The 21,944-nt window shown below is 42.0% G+C and overlaps 1 protein-coding gene across 6 annotated transcripts in view; it reads left to right on the plus strand.

The window, feature by feature from the left end:
* The window catches only part of LOC139380823 (unconventional myosin-Ib-like), a 166,398-nt gene extending 145,266 nt beyond the window's left edge, over window positions 1-21,132 (plus strand). For 2 of the 6 annotated variants that reach the window (XM_071123907.1, XM_071123908.1), the window contains exons 20-32: window positions 174-323; window positions 854-922; window positions 1,026-1,112; window positions 1,495-1,581; window positions 5,115-5,201; window positions 6,313-6,399; window positions 7,302-7,376; window positions 7,701-7,835; window positions 8,097-8,203; window positions 8,405-8,537; window positions 17,582-17,734; window positions 18,045-18,175; window positions 18,386-18,968. In XM_071123907.1, the coding sequence (XP_070980008.1) occupies window positions 174-323; window positions 854-922; window positions 1,026-1,112; window positions 1,495-1,581; window positions 5,115-5,201; window positions 6,313-6,399; window positions 7,302-7,376; window positions 7,701-7,835; window positions 8,097-8,203; window positions 8,405-8,537; window positions 17,582-17,734; window positions 18,045-18,175; window positions 18,386-18,518 (1,434 nt within the window). In that variant the 3' untranslated portion in view covers window positions 18,519-18,968. Of the gene's footprint in view, window positions 1-173; window positions 324-853; window positions 923-1,025; window positions 1,113-1,494; window positions 1,582-5,114; window positions 5,202-6,312; window positions 6,400-7,301; window positions 7,377-7,700; window positions 7,836-8,096; window positions 8,204-8,404; window positions 8,538-17,581; window positions 17,735-18,044; window positions 18,176-18,385 lie in introns of all 6 variants that reach the window. The other 4 variants (XM_071123909.1, XM_071123911.1, XM_071123910.1 and 1 more) reach the window with 2 other exon arrangements.
* Window positions 21,133-21,944: the final 812 nt, after the last annotated feature.

Below are 21,944 nucleotides of genomic sequence, written 5' to 3' on the forward strand. Positions count from 1 at the left end.
CAAGATCTTGTGCCGCTTCCAAAACCACACAATATTGTTCCAAAATGGCATCCTGTCTCATTGAACATGTCCGCTCATTCCTAAATTGTACAGACTATGCTGGCATCCCTAGTATCATAGTACATGTTGATGTTCCTATCATCCTCTTGATGCCCATCCTCCTGTGTCCCCAGCTGTTCACCCTGGAGGAGAGGAGAAGGGCGTGTCTGGAGGACCTGGCCACCCTGATTCAGAAGATCTACCGGGGGTGGAAGTGTCGTACTCACTTCCTCCTGCTGAAGAAAAGCCAGGTGGTGGTAGCAGCCTGGTACCGCAGATATGCAGTGAGTTAGCTTGTCTCAACTATGGACATGCAGACACACACAACTTCAACTTTCCCAAAGTCCCCAGGTTTTCCAGAAATTCTAGTTTGGATGATTCTCAGAATCAGTAGGGGAAAGGCAGGAAGAGAATCATGATTCCTCTCCTATTCATTTCTGGAGCTGTTGTACAGGTGTAGGTTCTTCATTTATTAACCAGTTTCTCACAGCAGGAAAATAATACTGCAGTAACAGGAAATGTGAATTATTGTGTGGATCATAATTAATGGACATTTTTGTGTGGGTTGATACATTTCTACTTAGGGCAAATCAAGTCTGCATTTTTTTAAAGTGGAAATTAAAAACTTTAGAATCCTTTTTAAAATTCGAATACACTACAAGTTTACATTTCCTACTATTCAGGAAATGTCATGCAACAGGGTGGTCAAATTAAGTTCCCACATCTGTATTATGCTAGCTATAGATTTTAGATTACTGAAGTTCAAATTTACTTGTCTATTGAGCTCAGTGTTTTTTGCCTTGTCCTGTTTCAGCAACAAAAGAAATATGAGAAGATCAAGAGTGCTACACTAGTGATGCAGTCCTTCACCAGAGGGTGGAAGGTATGTCTATGTCAGCATGCTAGTCGAACACCATAAGAATGCATATTTTTCTTTGATAACATTGCAGTAAAGGTATGTTTTTAAACAAATTGTTTTTCTCCAGGCCCGCAAGATCTTGCGGCAGCTGAAATACGAGAAGAGATGCAAGGAGGCAGTGACTACCATTGCAGCGTACTGGCACGGGACCCAGGTACTGGCTCAAACACTACCTAATGGCAACATAACAATTAGACAATGTAAAGATGTGTAGAATGAAGATATTGGGAAGAAAATTGATGGACTACTGATTATGGGCATCCACTGACTTTTTGCTTTTACAAGGTTTGTCTGTGACAGAGCCAGGTAGGGAAATACAGTATTTTAAGACATGGCTCTGCTCAGGTCTCCCAGCTATACTAAAAGCTAAACTAGAGCAAATCCACAGCTTTTTCCCCTCTAGTCGTCATTTGCTGGCTGATCTTACGACCGCTGCTTTTTATCACTATTTTTCACTCTTTCCCCTCTAATTCTTCCCTCATCTCACTCTTCCCTCCCTGCTCCCTCTATCCTTCCACCCTCCTGGCCACCCCCAGGCCCGGATGGAGCTGCGGCGCCTAAAGACGGAGGCACGGAATAAGCATGCCGTGTCTGTCATATGGGCATACTGGCAGGGGACCAAGGTATTTAAGTCTGCTGCCATCGTGTTTTGCCGTCCCAGCTGTCCGTCATCCCCCATGTCCCGCCCCTCCCCTTGAAACTGACATGGCTCCTCCTCATCCCTCTGTTGTCCCATGGTCCACTAATGTCGCCCCTCGTCTACCATTGTTTGTAACTCATGTTTTATTTTCCTTTTAATAGGTGTCATTTTGGAGGTTGTTGAAAGAGTTAACCAGTAACATATTTTTACCCCTTTAAACTAGAGGTCGACCGATTTTATGATTTTTCAACGCCAATACCGATTATTGGTGGACCCAAAAAAAACGATACAGATTAATCGGACGATTTTTATATATATTTGTAATAATGACAATTACAAAAATACTGAATGAACAATGAAAATAAATAAATGTAAATAAATTATATATAGTCTCAAATAAATGATGAAAGTTGTCCAATTTGGTTTAAATAATGCAAAAACAGTGTTGGAGAAGAAAGTAAAATTGCAATATGAGCTAACTTTTAAGTTCCTTGCTCAGAACATATGAAAGCTGGTGGTTCAATATTCCCAGTTTTTTAATATTCCCAGTTAAGAAGTTTTAGGTTGTAGTTACTATAGGAATAATGACGCGTCGACTATTTCATTTACCTTTGACTATAGGATGTTCTTATAGGCACTTTAGTATTGCCAGACTATTCTCGGGAGTTGATAGGCTTGAAGTCATAAACAGCACTGTGCTTCAAGCATTGCTACGAGCTGCTGACAAATGCAGTAAAGTACTGTTTGAATGAATGCAAACGAGCCTGCTGCTGCCACCGCTCAGTCAGACTGTTCTATCAAATATCAAATCATAGACTTAATTATAATAAACACACAGAAATGCGAGCCTTTGGTCTTTAACGACTTACGGAGGTGGTCCCTACACAGGGACAGCTCAGCGGAAATTTCAGAGCGCCACCTATAGTACTCGAGTATAGTACTCGATAAATCTCAAACTTTCATAAAAATACACATGCAAGGTACTGAATTAAAGCTACACTCGTTGTGAATCTAGCCACCAAGTCAGATTTGTAAAATGCTTTTCGGCGAAAGCATGAGAAGCTATTATCTGATAGCATGCACCCCCCCAAAATACCAGCACGACACGTAAACAACAGATTTTGCGGTAGCCGGCGCTACCCAAAACGCAGAAATAAAATATAAAACATTCATTACCTTGGACAAGCTTCTTTGTTGGCACTCCTATATGTCCCATAAACATCACAATTGGGTCTTTTTCCCGATTAAATCCGTCATTGTATACCCAAAATGTCATTTGCTGAAGGCCAGTCTGATGCTGCAAAAAGCTCATTTACAAGACGCAACGTCACTTTTAAAATTACAAAAGTCGCCTATAAACTTTTACAAATCACTTCAAACGACTTTTCTAAACCAACTTTAGGTATTAATAAACGTTAATGATGTATCAAATTGATCACGGGGCGATCTGTATTCGATAGCAGCAAGTCTGGAAATCATCGTCCATTTTTTCAGTTTCACAACATACTGTGGTGCGCCTCAAGAAAGGAGGGGTCTATTCGTGTTGTAACCAAGGACAAATGAGTCAGAAATTGACAGCAATGGCGACATCGTGTGGAAGCTGTAGGCGTTTACAGGGGATTCGCATATATTTTCTTAAATAATACATTGAATGGCGGACAAATATTTTTTTGGTGTTTTTGGTAAACAGTTTTACCAGGGATTTTTACTCCTAAACACGTTCTGTTATAGCCACAGACCCGATTTAACCAGTTTTAGAGACTTCAGAGTGTTTTCTATACACACATATCATATGCATATACTATATTCCTGGCATGAGTAGCAGGACTTTGAAATGTTGCGCGATTTTTTACAAAAAGCTGCGAAAATTCGCATCATCCATAACAGGTTTTAATATGGTAAAATCCGGAAACTATAATTTAAAAAACAAAACGTTTATTTCAGTGAAATACGGAACCATTCCGTATTTTGTCAAACAGGTGGCAACCCTAATTCTAAATATTTCTGTTACATTGCACAACCTTCAATGTTATGTCATAATTATGTAATATTCTGGCAAATTAATTTGTTAGGAAGAAACACAGCTCGCAACAAGCCAGGCTTTTTTTGCAAATGCGCTTTTGTTAAATCATCACCCATTTGGCAAAGTTGAAGTAGGCTGTGATTCGATGATAAATTAACAGGCACCGCATTGATTATGTGCAACGCAGGACAAGCTAGTTAACCTAGTAATATCAAAAACTATGTGTAGGTAACGTTTTTTATAAGATAAGTTTAATGCTAGCTAGCAACTTACCTTGGCTCATTGCAGCCACAAGGTCCTTTTGATACTGCACTCGCGTAACAGGTGGTCAGCCTGCCATGCAGTTTCCTCGAATGCAATATAATCGGCATCCAAAAAGGATTATGAAATCTTGAAATCGGCCCTGCCGATTAATCGGTCGACCTCTACTTTAAACTATAAACCTCTCTGTGCTAGCAGCCTCTGTTTTTTTTTTACTGCAATGGAACCTTCCTTACTTCCTTCCCTTAGGAACAACAGAAAGTGCTACAACCCACTATTGTCTTGGTCTGTTGTTTTCTTGATGAAGTTTGTCATTGCATTCCGCTGTAATCTCTTACTATGTGAGAGACTTGATGTACAGTAGGCTGCATTAGATAATCAAAATGGGTATCATGTGTTCACTTTGATGCATTAGTTCTGAGAATAGACCATGCTGAGATTGGACTGTGTTCTATCTGCTAGATATCACAATAGAGTGCCACCGTTCATAACCTAGGCCCTTATCAACATAGCACCTATGCTACCATTCGCACTTTATCAATTTAGCGTGACATTCTTTGCTTTAGAGGCCACATATAATCCTTTAAAACGGTCCATGCACAACATGTCATATTTGATGGGCCTTTAACCACGGGATGCAGTCAACTGATGACACAGTACTGCTATCTTTGGAAGACCTCTGACACTATTTTGTATCTTAACAACATCTTATCTAAAGGCTTTACGGACAAACTGACCAGATAATCATCAAATGCCTTTTATTGACACATTTATCAAGTCTGTTACATGACCGACGCACGCGACTAATTGGCCCATCGAATTGGTGGATCTCGTCTCTTAGCCTGGGAAAAGCCCACAGTACTTTCACTGAATCAGTGGCGTCAGTGATTTATGTGAGCTGTTCTACTAAAACAGACCATGCCAAGTTCTAATGTGTTTTCAAATAGCCATACACAGTAGTCACAAAGTTTTCATCAATATATTTGATATTAGATACAATTAACCCCTGTCTACTTCAGGGAAACCTGAACTTTGTACTAATGGTGCTAATTCCTATCACTCAGGCATAAGCTCCAAAGAGTAGTTAATGTTATCCTTCATTGCCTTAATCTTCCTGCTACTTAATTGTGGGGTAGGCTACACATTCTGTCTGCTTCTTATTGCTACCAACACCCATCCCAACGGGTATATTCTTTCCAAAGCACAAACCATAAACCCCACCACTTCCCCAGGCTCGGCGAGAACTGCGGTTTCTAAAGAAGGAGGCGCGAGAAAAGCACGCTGTGTCTGTCATTTGGGCTGGCTGGCAGGGGACCAAGGTATTTGGAAAGCAGCCTGTCGTCGACAATATCCATCCATATCCCGCCACTCACCTGCCATTTCTCCATTTCGCCATCAATAAACCCAGACCGATGCCAGACCCCTGCATTAGCTAAACATTGGTCTGAGTAGACCCCAAAAGGTCTCTAGCTATCCTCCCCATTACCACCACCCATCCTGTCTATATTGCATGAAAAGGTGCCATACAAACCCTCATATCCAATGTCCCATTGCATGCCAAAACAGAATTGAAATGGGGGGGGAAAGTCACCTAACCTACTGGAATGGAACAAACCCCCCTTCTGGATCTCTCAGCCCAACTAGGTGCTGTTAGCTAACCTTGAATGGTTTAATGGAAAATATCTAGAAATAGATGGCTGGAGGTCTGGTGACCCTTGGCTCTGGTAGATAATGGACAGGCCTGGGCACTAGTGATGGATGGGGGAGGGGTGTGGTAAAGATAGTCACTTAAGCCTCTTTGCTATGCAGCCTGATGGATTATAGATGATCCAGACTCAAATCGGGGGAGGGGGGCATCACACACACACACACAGTTACTGGAACTGTGAATAGACCCTGTGCCTGCCCTACCCCAAACAACCAACACACTCAGCTATCCTGGCATTGATTTCTCCTCCTTTGTTATCAAAGGTCAGGATGTTTGGGGATGTAGTGTTTCTATTCCTCCCTGAGGCCCAAGCCTCACCTTTTGCATGCTGCGACTCTTTGCTTGCTGATTCCTTGAGGCTTGCAGTGATTCATTTTTTTTCAGTGTGCAGTGTATGGAACCTTGGAGAAACCTGCTGACTGACTTGTGAACTTTGAACTTTGTACTTTGCTCATGCCCAACACAACCATCTGTTTCAATCCAAAAAGTTATTGCTAATATAGATGTACAGTACATAGACATTTAATAATACTGTAGTCTATTTCATGATAATTGCATTCTTCTCATAGTGGGTTAAATTATCTTCAGGCTCTTAACTAGACCGGGCTCTTGTGTGATGTGTGTTCCCACACAAGGCAGTATCTCCTCCTCCATATCAGTCTCTTATTATTCCCATATTTTAAAAATGTTCTTCCCTCTCTTTCCTTCCTTCTTCCTGATAGGCACGCAGGGAGCTAAGGTGCCTGAAGGAGGAGGCCAGGCGTAAGCACGCCGTCGCCGTCATTTGGGCCTACTGGCGGGGACTCCAGGTATACCTGCCCTCTGCCCAGTCACTCCCTCCTACCCTCCAGCCACTACCTCCTACCTTCCAGCCATTACCTCCTACCATCCAGCCATTACCTCCTACCTTCCAGCCATTACCTCCTACCTTCCAGCCACTCCCTCTTACCCTCCAGCCACTCCCTCTTACCCTCCAGCCACTCCCTCTTACCCTCCAGCCACTCCCTCTTACCCTCCAGCCACTCCCTCTTACCCTCCAGCCACTCCCTCTTACCCTCCAGCCACTCCCTCCTACCTTCCAGCCACTCCCTCCTACCTTCCAGCCACTCCCGCCTACCCTCCAGCCACTCCCTGCCCTGCCCAGCCGCTCCTTCTTCTCCTTCTTCCTCTTTGTCTGATGTTATATCTACTCCATTATCTTGTCCTTTTCACCAGTATTATTGTAGTCTGAGTGACCCCAATCCTCTCATTAATTGACTGCACAATGTGCACGTCACCTTTGCACATCACAGAGAAGCTCTCCGAACCTGTTAACGATTAACTGACTCCAATCAGTGTGATTTAAATCTCATTTCAGCAAAACCATATGGGATAAAATCCCATTATGATTAAAGTTGATTTGAGTGCTCAACAGTTTACATATAATATTTTATGACTTTGTACGTTGGGTTCATTGTTTAACTAACCACATCTGCTTGTTCTAGTGCAGGGTTCTCCAACCTTCCTTACTGTAGATTTTTTCTACAACCCTTGATAAGATTCATTGGTTTAATCAAAACTGGGGTTGCCGTGAAAACCTACAGGAGGACATCTCCCCAGGAATAGTGTTGGAGAGCCCTGTTCTAGTGTCATGTCAATCAGTGTTGTTGTGATGTCATGCCTCAAATCAGATCACTATGGTGATGATCATCAGTTGTCTCCTTGGTTATAGGTTCGCCGGGAGTACAGGAAGTTCTTTAGGGCCAACGCTGGCAAGAAGATCTACTGCTTTATCATCCAGAGAATCGTAAGTGGGAGCGTGAATGTAAGCTGGTCCGAGTTGGTAAGACGACACAATCAGATCTGGGACCAGGCTAGCATGAAGGAGCTGTCCATCCCTTTTAAGCACTGATGGACAGTGTTTATTTGAATCACTAAGGGGACGTTTTCCCAGACACAGATTAAGCCTAGTCCTGCATTAAAAAGCCATTTATATGGAGAATCTCCATTGAACATATTTCCCGGACAAGGCTTAATCTTTGCCCAGGAAACCGGTTCTATATATTCCTGAATTTTAACAGTAATCCAAGTCTGAATGGAAGGTATTGAATATATGCCGGTCTCCCTTCAGATGCAGAAGTACTTCCTGGGTCTGAAGACTACCGTGCCCTCCATGTCACCCATAGACAACACCTGGTCGGCCCAGCCTTACAGCTTCCTGGAGGGAGCTCACACTGAGCTCAGGAGGATCTTCCACCTCTGGAGGGTCAGTTAGTTATTACCTTTGGCAGTTCTTTCAAGTGGTCATCACAGATCCTACAGGTTATTATAAGAGTCAAATAGTATATGACACTACCCAGCGTGCAAATCTGGTCAATATGATGCCATTATAACCAGATTACAACCTGGTTGTAAACTGGTTGTACGGATGTATAACCAGTGTTGCACTCTGGCTTTATAGTTTACAGTACCGGGTACATCAATATAACAAACTTCCCAGTGAAATATGTGTATTTTGAATGATCAGTGCAAGAAGCACCGGGGCCAGTTCACAGAGGAGAAGAAGGCTGTGTACGAGGAGAAACTGGAGGCCAGTGAGATCTTCAAGAACAAAAAGGCTCTGTACCCCAGCAGGTATATCATATTGTCATTTTTGATTAATACATTTCATCACGTTTGATGTTAAGCTAATGTTGTAAACTAATGTTCCAAGCAGTGAATCTGGCAAACGAAATCCTCTGAGTATAGTCTATGCATTGTTGCGGGTTCCTCTCTGTTGCGTCCTTCGGTCCATGGAAAGTGCAATATAAAATGCATGCATTATTATTGTTTCAGCGTGAGCCAGCCTTTCAAAGGAGACTATCTAGAGATCCATAAGAACCCTAAGTACCAGAAGCTGAACAGTGCTGTGGAGGAGAAGGTGCTACTGGCTGACGTGGTGAACAAGATCAACCGGGCCAACGGCAAGGCAAGTACCTTTTCAAAATTACCTTACTTCAGCAAAACCAGATCGACAAGTACATTACATCTGCAAAATCAGATCGACAAATTCAATACTGAGGCCAATGATGACTTTAAAACAGAGTTTAATGGCTGTGATAGGAGAAAACAGAGGATGGCTCAACAACATTGAAGTTACTCCACAATACTAGCAGAGTGAAAGGAAGGAAACCTGTACAGATGTGGCCAGGGCAATAAATTGCAATGTCCGTACTGAGACGCCTAAGACAGCGCTACAGGGAGACAGAACAGACAGCTGATCGTCCTTGCAGTGGACGACCACGTGTAACAACATCTGCACAGGATCGGTACATCCGAACATCACACATGCGGGACAGGTACAGGATGGCAACAACAACTGCCGGAGTTACACCAGAAACGCACAGTCTCTCCATCAGTGCTCAGACTGTCAGCAATAGGCTGAGCGAGGCTGGACTGAGGTCTTGTAGGCCTGTTGTAAGGCAGGTCCTCACCAGACATCACCGGCAACAACGTCGCCTATGAGCACGAACCCACCGTCGCTGGACTAGACAGGCAAAAAATGCTCTTCACTGACGAGTCGTGGTTTTGTTTCAACGAGGGTGATGGCCGGATTCATGTTTATCGTTGAAGGAATGAGCGTTACACCGAGGCCTGTACTCTGGAGAGGGATCAATTTGGAGGTGGAGGGTCCGTCATGGTCTGGGGCGGTGTGTCACAGCATCATTGGACTGAGCTTGTTGTCATTGCAGGCAATCTTAACGCTGTCCGTTACAGGGAAGACATCATGTGGTACCCTTCCTGCAGGCTCATCCTTACATGACCCTCCAGCATGACAATGCCACCAGCCATACTGCTCGTTCTGTGCGTGATTTCCTGCAAGACAGGAATGTCAGTGTTCTGCCAAGGCCAGTGAAGAGCCCGGATCTCAATCCTATTTAGCACGTCTGGGACCTGTTGGATCGGAGGGTGGAGGTTAGGGCCATTCCCCCCAGAAATGTTCAGGAACTTGCAGGTGCCTTGGTGGAAGAGTGGGGTAACCTCTCACAGGAAGAACTGGCAAACCTGGTGCAGTCCATGAGGAGGAGATGCACTGCAGTACTTAATGCAGCTGGTGGCACACCATATACTGACTGTTACTTTTGATTTTGACCCCCCCTCCCCTTTGTTCAGGGACACATTATTCAGTTTCTGTGGAACTTGTTCAGTTTGTCTCAGTTGTTGAATCTTGTTATATTCATACAAATATTTGCACATGTTAAGTTTGTTGAAAATAAACGCAGTGAGAGGACATTTCTTTTTTTGCTGAGTTTACATGTGGCAATATGAAGTTTTGGATTTGCCCCAAACATAACACAACACATTACTGAGTACAGCTCTCTCTATTTTCAAGTGTAATGGTGGCTGCATCATGTTATGGGTATGCTTGTAATCATTAAGGACTGTGGAGTTTTTCATGATGAAAAATAAAGTGAATGGAGCTAAGCACAGTCAAAATCCCGGAGTGCTTTCCGGGGGCACTGCATGTGTATATACTGTATTATAGCCATGACTACTGCTGTACAAACAGTACATTTGCTATTCACTTACTGTCTATGCACAATATTCATATACACACTACACTCAGTGGCCCATTTATTAGGTTTTCCACCCCGTTAATGAAAATGGCTTGCTCCTACACACAGTGAGTCATGTGGCTGTGGCTTGCTATATGAAGCAGGCAGACAGACATCGAGGCATTAAATTACTGTTTTTGAGCGTGGTATGATCATCGGTGCCAGGCGCGGCAGTTCCAGTATCTCCGAAACTGCTGGCTCCAGAGACCACACGATCACCAACACTGGACAATTAAGGAGTAGAAAAACATCACCTGGTCCGATGAATCCCAGTTCCTGTTGCGTCATGCTGATGGCAGAATCAGGATTTGGCGTAAGCAGCATGAGTCCATGGCCCCATCCTGCCTGGTGTAAATGGTACAGGCTGGTGGTGTAATGGTGTGGAGATTGTTTTCCTGGCACACACTAGCTCCCTTGATACCAATTGAGTAATGTTTGAACGCCACACCATGTAGAATCCATGCCCCAAGGAATTCTGCCTGTTCTGCAGGCAAAGTGGGGTCCGACCCAATAATAGATGGGTGTACATAATAAACTGGCCACTGAGTGTATATTTATATTCTGGACTCATTGCTCATTCTGTTGTGTCGTAGCCCTTACACTCATACCCATATACGGGTTGCCAATTACAGATTTGGAAACTGGTGAAATTGGAATGCAATGACTGTGCAGTAAGATGCTATACGTGTCAGAGCTCAGGGTTTCTTCACAGCTCTGTATGGGTTTCGACTGACAGACATTCTGAACTTGAATGCTGTGCGTGACAAATAGAAAACAACTACAAGTGTGCTTGCTCTAGTTCTGCAACAGCACAGCTAGGAGAGCTCAAAAAAGCAACCTATAGTTGTATGACTCAAAGAAGAGTCTTCAAGTGCATTGAAATTACTTTGGAACTGTGCACACTTTGTAGAGTTGTGTGGCCACTTGGAAACACCAGTTAGTTCTCTCACTTAAACCATTGTCATTGTTGTCTTCTGTTGCACCTACCCCAAATTTTTCAAAAATATTCTTATGTTACTGAATGTATTTTCAGAGTTCATTATCAACAAGTGCATTGAGTACAGTAAATGTAAAATGAACATAAAATCAGCAGTGTAATGTTAGGATTCAGTCTTGACAGATGAACTGTCACCTTAAAATATTTTCCCATCTCTTAACTGTTCCCTTTTTCTACCATGGTTCTGCATATGCTTTCCATATTTCTTCAGCAACAAACATTTCAATTTAGACCTATGCATATAGGCCAAATCCCACGAGTGTAAGGGCTTATTTTCTTGTTCTTTTGTAAATCTAATCAAATCAAACTTTATTTGTCACATGCGCTGAATACAACAAGTGTAGACATTACTGTGAAATGCTTACTTACAAGCCCTTAACCAACAGTGCAGTGCAAGAAGAGTTTACCAAGTAGACTAAAGTAAAAAATAATAATAAAAAATTAACACAATAACTTAACAATAACGAGGCTATATACAGGGGGTACCGGCACCGAGTCAGTGTGGAGGCTATATACAGGGGGTACCGGCACCGAGTCAGTGTGGAGTCTATATTACAGGGGGTAACGGCACCGAGTCAGTAGGCTATATACAGGGGGTACCGGCACCGAGTCAGTGTGCGTATTACCGCCACACCGGCTGTCATGAAGGCAGTCAAATTTCACATGACCATTTAGTCACGGTAATTAGGCTTCTCCAAGTGCTGGTGCTGGTCATTAGTAGCTTACCAAACTTGCTAACTAACTGGTACTCGGCACTCTATTGTCCCTATAATCACTCTGACATCAATGCAAATGTTTTCGAAAATCTAATCATATGTTGCACAACATTTTCTATATGCTATGCAATTGCGGGAGAAAACCAAGTGATGGCTGTTAAGAAAAATACGAGGATCCCATCAGCTTTCTATAGTCTATGCCTACTATTTTTATCTCAACATTCCTAATTTTAAGCACATTGCTTATATTTACAACAGGAGTATTGCCTACCTGGCTGGCATGAAAATGAATCACTGGGAAAAGTGTCCTCCATTCGCTATTTAAGTGCATAGAGTACGTATTTTTTTCCTGCTGCCCCCGTTTCAATACAAGTGCATAATACTGGTTCATTCCTAAATCAAAATAAATGCCACATATATTATTTGGTATCTGTAAAGACCAGATTAAATCAAGAATAGTTTGATGGGTGAAAATATTAGCTTAGCTTGAATTATATATTGTCACTTGTGAATGATGCCCAGCATAAGAAACTATGCCTTGTTTTTGTACTTTTTCAAATCATAGTTGCACACCTCATGTAGCCTAGCCCCATAGGCCTATGTTTTACTAATGTTTAACTAAAGTGGCCAAAAAAACGTCTTAAAATGTAAAGACATTAATCCACTTTACAAGGGGTGTAGAGCCTAACCGATATATACAGTGGGGCAAAAAAGTATTTAGTCAGCCACCAATTGTGCAAGTTCCCCCACTTAAAAAGATGAGAGAGGCCTGTAATGTTCATCATAGGTACACTTCAACTATGACAGACAAAATGAGAAAAAAAATCCAGAAAATCACATTGTAGGATTTTTTATGAATTTATTTGCAAATTATGGTGGAAAATAACTATTTGGTCACCTACAAACAAGCAAGATTTCTGGCTCTCACAGACCTGTAACTTCTTCTTTAAGAGGCTCCTCTGTCCTCCACTCGTTACCTGTATTAATGGCACCTGTTTGAACTTGTTATCAGTATAAAAGACACCTGTCCACAACCTCAAACAGTCACACTCCAAACTCCACTATGGCCAAGACCAAAGAGCTGTCAAAGGACACCAGAAACAAAATTGTAGACCTGCACCAGGCTGGGAAGACACAATCTGCAATAGGTAAGCAGCTTGGTTTGAAGAAATCAACTGTGGGAGCAATTATTAGGAAATGGAAGACATACAAGACCACTGATAATCTCCCTCGATCTGGGGCTCCACGCAAGATCTCACCCCGTGGGGTCAAAATGATCGCAAGAACGGTGAGCAAAAATCCCAGAACCACACGGGGGGACCTAGTGAATGAACTGCAGAGAGCTGGGACCAAAGTAACAAATCCTACCATCAGTAACACACTACGCCGCCAGGGACTCAAATCCTGCAGTGCCAGACGTGTCCCCCTGCTTAAGCCAGTACATGTCCAGGCCCGTCTGAAGTTTGCTAGAGAGCATTTGGATGATCCAGAAGAAGATTGGGAGAATGTCATATGGTTAGATGAAACCAAAATGTAACTTTTTGGTAAAAACTCAACTCGTCGTGTTTGGAGGACAAAGAATGCCGAGTTGCATCCAAAGAACACCATACAGTGCCTTGCGAAAGTATTCGCCCCCCTTGAACTTTGCGACCTTTTGCCACATTTCAGGCTTCAAACATAAAGATATAAAACTGTATTGTTTTGTGAAGAATCAACAACAAGTGGGACACAATCATGAAGTGGAACGTCATTTATTGGATATTTCAAACTTTTTTAACAAATCAAAAACTGAAAAATTGGGCGTGCAAAATTATTCAGCCCCTTTACTTTCAGTGCAGCAAACTCTCTCCAGAAGTTCAGTGAGGATCTCTGAATGATCCAATGTTGACCTAAATGACTAATGATGATAAATACAATCCACCTGTGTGTAATCAAGTCTCCGTATAAATGCACCTGCACTGTGATAGTCTCAGAGGTCCGTTAAAAGCGCAGAGAGCATCATGAAGAACAAGGAACACACCAGGCAGGTCCGAGATACTGTTATGAAGAAGTTTAAAGCCGGATTTGGATACAAAAAGATTTCACAAGCTTTAAACATCCCAAGGAGCACTGTGCAAGCGATAATATTGAAATGGAAGGAGTATCAGACCACTGCAAATCTACCAAGACCTGGCCGTCCCTCTAAACTTTCAGCTCATACAAGGAGAAGACTGATCAGAGATGCAGCCAAGAGGCCCATGATCACTCTGGATGAACTGCAGAGATCTACAGCTGAGGTGGGAGACTCTGTCCATAGGACAACAATCAGTCGTATATTGCCTTTATGGAAGAGTGGCAAGAAGAAAGCCATTTCTTAAAGATATCCATAAAAGGTGTTGTTTAAAGTTTGCCACAAGCCACCTGGGAGACACACCAAACATGTGGAAGAAGGTGCTCTGGTCAGATGAAACCAAAATTGAACTTTTTGGCAACAATGCAAGACGTTATGTTTGGCGTAAAAGCAACACAGCTCATCACCCTGAACACACCATACCCACTGTCAAACATGGTGGTGGCAGCATCATGGTTTGGGCCTGCTTTTCTTCAGCAGGGACAGGGAAGATGGTTAAAATTGATGGGAAGATGGATGGAGCCAAATACAGGACCATTCTGGAAGAAAACCTGATGGAGTCTGCAAAAGACCTGAGACTGGGACGGAGATTTGTCTTCCAACAAGACAATGATCCAAAACATAAAGCAAAATCTACAATGGAATGGTTCAAAAATAAACATATCCAGGTGTTAGAATGGCCAAGTCAAAGTCCAGACCTGAATCCAATCGAGAATCTGTGGAAAGAACTGAAAACTGCTGTTCACAAATGCTCTCCATCCAACCTCACTGAGCTCGAGCTGTTTTGCAAGGAGGAATGGAAAAAAAATTCAGTCTCTCGATGTGCAAAACTGATAGAGACATACCCCAAGCGACTTACAGCTGTAATCGCAGCAAAAGGTGGCGCTACAAAGTATTAACTTAAGGGGGCTGAATAATTTTGCACGCCCAATTTTTCAGTTTTTGTTTGTTAAAAAAGTTTGAAATATCCAATAAATGTCGTTCCACTTCATGATTGTGTCCCACTTGTTGTTGATTCTTCACAAAAAAATACAGTTTTATATCTCTATGTTTGAAGCCTGAAATGTGGCAAAAGGTCGCAAAGTTCAAGGGGGCCGAATACTTTCGCAAGGCACTGTACCTACTGTGAAGCATGGGGGTGGAAACATCATGCTTTGGGGCTGTTTTTCTGAAAAGGGACCAGGATGACTGATCCGTGTAAACGAAAGAATGAATGGGGCCATGTATCGTGAGATTTTGAGTGAAAACCTCCCATCAGCAAGGGCATTGAAGATGAAACGTGGCTGGGTCTTTCAGCATGACAATGATCCCAAACACACCGCCCGGGCAACAAAGGAGTGGCTTCGTAAGAAGCATTTCAAGGTCCTGGAGTGGCCTAGCCAGTCTCCAGATCTCAACCCCATAGAAAATCTTTGGAGGGAGTTGAAAGTCCGTGTTGCCCAGCAACAGCCCCAAAACATCACTGCTCTAGAGGAGATCGGCATGGAGGAATGGGCCAAAATACCAGCAACAGTGTGTGAAAACCTTGTGAAGACTTACAGAAAACGTTTGACCTCTGTCATTGCCAACAAAGGGTATACAACAAAGTATTGAGAAACTTTTGTTATTGACCAAATACTTATTTTCCACCATCATTTGCAAATAAATTCATTAAAAATCCTACAATGTCATTTTCTGGATTTTTTTTCCTTCTCATTTTGTCTGTCATAGTTGAAGTGTACCTATGATGAAAATTACAGGCCTCTCATCTTTTTAAGTGGGCGAACTTGCACAATTGGTGGCTGACTAAATACTTTTTTGCCCCACTGTATAAGCAGCACATGAGTTTCAACTTTGGGGAAGAACATTTTCACCATAAAAATGCACCTTTATAATAAAAGCATTACATGCATAATCACATTTGTGGTCACCTTTAATAATGGTGTTTTCCTGCTAATAGAACATTTGCTCTTATAGCCTAGTACCATGTGTGCATTGCTGCGCCTATAATGTGAAGAAATAGCCTAATAGTTTACCAACATTTTAAGCTGAACGTTGTGATCTGTTGCGTCAGCCACATTGCATAAACATGTTTTTTGATGCAAGTGGTTGTATTCATTTGAGATCGATTTCTTCTCACAACTGTCGCAGACTGTTTGGAATATTTCTTTCTGGCACAAAATGGGATATATCAACTTTTTTACTATGAGGGTTGTAGATTGACATAGGCTAGTGCTTTTGTTGTTCGTTAGGCCTACTCATCTGTTTGGCTGACAAAAGGTAAATGTGGACAGTTCTTCCAATGTCTTCAATATGCGCCTCGGAATTGTACAAGGGCCACAACGTAAGTTGTAAGTCTGTCTTCACTTTTAAGTGCTTGTCAAATTGTGAATGAGAGACTATTGGAGTGTGTACAGCCTACGCAAAAAACAAATCAGCGCTCATGCCTTTTCAATCAACTTTTTTTCAAATCATCATTAACCTTTATTTAACTAGGCAAGTCAGTTAAGAACAAATTCTTATTTACAATGACGGCCTACACCGGCCAAACCCGGGCGACGCTGGGCCAGTTGTGCCACCGCCCTATGGGACTCCTAATCATGGCTGGTTGTGATACAGCCTGGATGCAGCCTTGTAATGTATTGAAAATCAAAATATATAGCCTGAAGTTTGTAGAACAACTAAAGTTACATCAGTAACTCTAAATTAAGCATAAGGAGTTTGTTTCTTTGTTAACCACTCTAAACAGAATAGTCCGGACTCCTTCAAATCGTTTGGAGGAAATATTTCTATTTTATTCAGCTTTGTTCAATTGTATTCTTCATGCTATAAAATAATATAAAATAATGCCACGGAATTATAAGTAAATCTTGTCTACTAAATTAACTAATGTAGACCACAGCCATTTGGCATAGCCACATCAGGACCTAACATAAGGACAACTCCGAGTATGCTATTATTTTCTACTAAAATATACATTTTCTTCAAATCATGCTTCTTTAGACCTAAAATAAATAATGGATTTATTGTGACGGTGTAGGCTATATTATGGATGCATTAGACCTTTTAAAATGGCTTGCATGTGTGGAAGCTAGGAGATGCTAAATGTGTTTATGTTAATTAATGATAAATTACCGTGAGACCGACCAGTTATTTGCTTAACAATCACCGGCTGACAATTTTGTGACCACTACAGCCCAAGGGCACACGTATTTTGTGACCAGTAAACATTGATTTGATTTTACCTTGCCTCAGAAAAATCTGTCACCTTTGACTGAAGCCTGAGGGGGTCAACAGTCTGACAGGCCTGAACAGGACTGTATTACATTTCATATGGCCCAAACTCATCAGTCAATTCTATATTATAAGAGGATATCTGTAGCTATACTTTACAGTAGGAAAACATATGTTTTACAGATACAGCCTACCTATTGTTTTATACCACTATCACCAAGAATAAATGCTATTTTTACGATAAAGGTGTTTATAGGTTTTAGTTATTAATTGTTATTATGATTTTACCATGCACTTTCTGGGTAAATAACCATTTCTGTACTGTAAAATAAAGTGTTGTCAAATTCTTAGGGTTTTAAACCTAGCCTCTCGTTGTTACAGGGGTCACCAAGGCTCTTCTTGTTGACCAAAAACAACTTTGTCTTAGCTGACCAGAAGACAGGCCAGGTGAAGGCCAGCGTGCCGCTGCCAGACCTCACCAGCGTGTCGGTCAGCACTCAGAGTGACGGCTTCTTCGCCCTCAAGCTCAAAGAGGTGATGGAGGCAGGGAGCATTACTCCATCTGCACTGTGATGCACTTACACATGGACATCCACCTAGCTAACTAACCAGCTGGCAAAGCTGGTTGAAATGAACCTGCTTTGCTTGCTGCATATAAACTGGTTGCAAACTGATTCTAATGATGGCATTTCAACCAGTTTTACTTGCTGTGTATCTAGTTGTAATACTAAAGTTCTGTTTTTTAACTTTTTAATGTAACAGTAAGGTGCTAATCATGGAAAGATTGGGTAGGCATATTGACTTTGAAATTACTAACACTCTTCTCTGTGTGTTTAACCCATAGGGCTCTGCTTCAGCTGCCAAAGGTGACTTCCTGCTAAACAGTGAGCATCTTATTGAGATCATCACCAAACTCCACCGCACATGGACCACCGCTGCAGACAAGGACCAAATCAACATTGATATCTCAGACGAGTAAGAGAGACTTTACATTGCAGTGCTGTTGTTGTTTCTCTTCATCAAGTGTTTGTGTTGTTTCTCTTCGTCATGTGTTTGTGATGTCTTGGCAACTGCTACAGTTATTATCATGTTTTCACAAACAGATCTAGGATCAGGCTAGTTAAATCCCAGGAAGTGATGTCAGAGGACGTTTCTAATCCTCCTTCCTCTTTGTCTCCCTGGCAGGTTCCTCGTTCAGTTCAAGCAGGACAAGGTGTGTGTCAAGTTCATCCAGGGGGGGCCTAAGAACGGCACCAGTGCTGCCTGCAAGCGCAAGAACAACCGCCTACTGGAGGTGTCTGTGCCATCATCGCCATAGAGACGACACAACGTCACTGATAGGGTTTTCATGACAGTTCACCATCAGACCTAAATCCAGCCCCACCCCCAATGACTGTGCAATTTACGCTACTTTTTGTTGTTATTTGTTCTCTCTTATTTCCTCTTCAGAGTCATTCCATCACTGTAAAATGTAATAGTGCTGCCACTTTTGGTAGAGAGTGAAAGACTCTCATGATCGCATGACGATAAGGTTATACGAGAGAGAGAAAGATGATACTTTGTTTTACTTGTATTGTTTTTAAAGTTGGTGGTGGGTGAAGGAAGGAATGAAGTGCACTCCTCTTGTCAATGGAGCATAAGATATCTCCAGTCAGATAATGATGATGATAAAGATTGTTGAGCTTGGTGAAGCTAATCTGCAGTCTTTGTGGTGTGCTATCAAAGCCATCCATGCCAAGCCGTACCCATATTCAGTGATCGCTAAAAAGGGGCAAAGAAAGAAAGTATTGACAAGTCACACCCCTGAACTAGCTTCCAGGCCATCGGATAATTTTTTCTGTTTGAGCTCTGAAATGGCAACTCTATAGACCAACGATGACCAGAGAGCTTTCAGGGTTGCTCTAAAATGTTCTCTGAAAGTAAAAAAAAAAAAAAATACAATATGATGGCACTTGTTATGTTCACTCGGGTGAGTTAAAATGAGAAAAATATCATGATGAATAGGCTGAATATTGTCTGCGTTGTTTCTGTTTATGTTGTGCTTTGCTGACACCTACACAGCTGGTGTACAGTGGGTGGTCAAGTAGAAGAATCAACAGTTGTCAAATGATATATCGTTAAACCACTTAGTATCCATAACAACTCCCTTCTCTGTGTGGTGCCACGACGTGTTACATGTATCAGTGTTGTCATCTAATCATGTCTTGGACAAAGTGAAAACCAAAAAGGTGAATGGTTCCTACACTCAGTTTATCATGAAGTAAATGCCACACAACCTTTTGAAGGGGGACTTAATCAAGCAGGAACAAGACTTTATTTGATAACACACTACATGTGATCAATATTCATTTCCTCACTTTTCAGTTGTCCTCAAAGTAAATGTCTTCTCTAAGCTTTACTCAATATACATGTATGTTCAAATAATTATTCTAAACCTTTACCTTTTTCAATGTGTAATTGAACAGTGTAGATCCATATCCTTATAAATGTCATTACTCAGACAATAATTCAGTGGTTTGGTGCACAAGGACCTCCCCTATGCCCCTTATGAAGGCTTGTGATCAGTCGGATGGACAGGAAGTTGTTAGAATTGTCAGGAAGTTTCCAACCACCACAGGAAGTGAGATGGACCCCAGGGTTCCCAAGCCTACCCTATGCCCAGTTTTTTAAAAGTTATTTATCTGGATTTTGCCTATGGAAAGGATGAAATGCATTGAAATTGAATGGAAGTCCCAATTCAATCATTCATCCGTTCTATTCATTCTATTTCTATGTGTTTCTACTTAGCCGATAGGCGAAATCCAAATAGATAACTTGTGAAAAACTGGGCCCAGATGACTATCCTAGATTCCCAGATTTAAGGCTGGTCAGTCTTTTTAGAGCCACGCGGCTGCTAGTTTTCATTGGCCCTCTTGTGTGAAATGTAAGGGAAATTAGCTATTTGCCTGGAAGGCTGCCCTAGGCTAGGCTACACCATCTCAAGCATTCCTCCTCCCTTTGGCCTGAGTAAATTAGTAAAAGGACGCAGCATGTCGACAGACGGAACACAAGATTAAGTCCTACACTCTGACAGACGTTTCTCAAGCACATGCTGTTGAGAGAAACACTCACTCACTGACTATCATACACATCAGCTATACATAAGCTAGGGGTAAATTATAGTTTCCTTATGCTAGTTTTCTTATTGCTGTGATGCATAATATCTATGCTGTTTTTGCCATCACAATATAGGCAGTTACATTTTTTGTAGCCCCATTCTGGCTAATAATAAATGCAGTGTTTTTCTTGGGACTCCCCCAGCTGTTTTTTGAGTGCATATGGACATATAGTACATTCTTGGGAAGTTTTTTCAGAAATCTAGCAATCACCGCTTTACTGTCTACTCTACCTGTGCACAGACTATACTTTATACACACACAAGCCAATGTCCCTGATCTTTGAAATTTGGACATCCATTATAATATGATATTCTTTATCAGGAGATTTCGTGGGAGTTTGGACTGTTGACTTCAATGTTAAACAATTGGGTTCTCTGGTGGTGGAGGTTGTAGCTCAGCCAAACTGCTCTAGATCACATTCCTATAGATCGTGCTGGGTGGGGTATTTTCATTTTAAGTTTTTGTAATTTCACAGAAAATCCATAGGTGGACTTTGAGGAATGTTTTTTCCTTGCATGGGGAGGATGTTGTGCAAAATCGAATGATGTTTGTTGCTGTTCAGTTCTGTACAGTTTGAGATTTCAATGCAGTTTGCTACAAGGTTAATAACTCTCTCGCGTTTATATTTGAAGTTATATATGAAAATAGAAACGCAAAATGATGTATGCATTCTTGTGCCTAATGTAAGACAGAAAGAACATGGAAGTGTTTCAATACTATTCAATGTAACACATTTACAAGTCATTTTTTTTAAATAAAAAAAAAAGCAATAAATACTTTGACTTTGTGATTGTGTTGGTTTTGAAAGAGTGGAAGCGTACGGGCAATTCCACTGACAAATCTGAGTCTCCACATCACTCGAACTGGAAGTGCCCATATGGTCTGTACATGTTCATCAGTTCAGTTTAGGATCTTTCAAGACAGATGTTTTCCAGTCATCAGCATTTACCAGGCATTGTCCGCTAACCATTGAGGCATACACACAAACATATTAGCTGTACATCACAGTATATCCATCACAACACTCTAGTAATAATCTTTCTGAACTCTCTAGAGCTCCTGCTATTGTCTTTTCACATCTGACCGTCCACAGTAGACCTACCATACAATACTTAAAGTGGACGGGGCATTGTAAACCCTACGACCACTTCATCCATTAGATCAAATGACTGAGTCTGAGATGCTATTCATCAGTAGTGTATCAGATGAGCTGAGATAGAGGCTCTTTGTCCCACCCTCTCTCTTTCAGCTCTCCTGGTGCACTGATAGTAAGGGGTGGACCGGAAGGGCCTGTATGTAAGATGACCCGACCAGGCAGCTACCCAGATGTTTTCCATCACATCTGGAGAGTTGTTCTGGGTTAAATTCCGTGGCTTGGGGAGGCTGCCGGCAAGAGGCCCCTGAGGAACAGCCCTCGACAGATTGTGCACAGATAGAAATAGCCCACAATTGTGGGCTGTCCCGGTCCAAGTTCCCACCATCCTGTAGTCCTCTGGATGCTGGGAAAGGAAGGTGTGGCCTAGTATCCTGCTGAGAAGAGAACCAGCCCTCTGGGAGGGGCTAACAAGGAAAAGAACAGACAAAGC

Source organism: Oncorhynchus clarkii, chromosome 22 (genome assembly GCF_045791955.1).
Source record: "Oncorhynchus clarkii lewisi isolate Uvic-CL-2024 chromosome 22, UVic_Ocla_1.0, whole genome shotgun sequence".
Taxonomy (NCBI): Eukaryota; Metazoa; Chordata; class Actinopteri; order Salmoniformes; family Salmonidae; genus Oncorhynchus; species Oncorhynchus clarkii.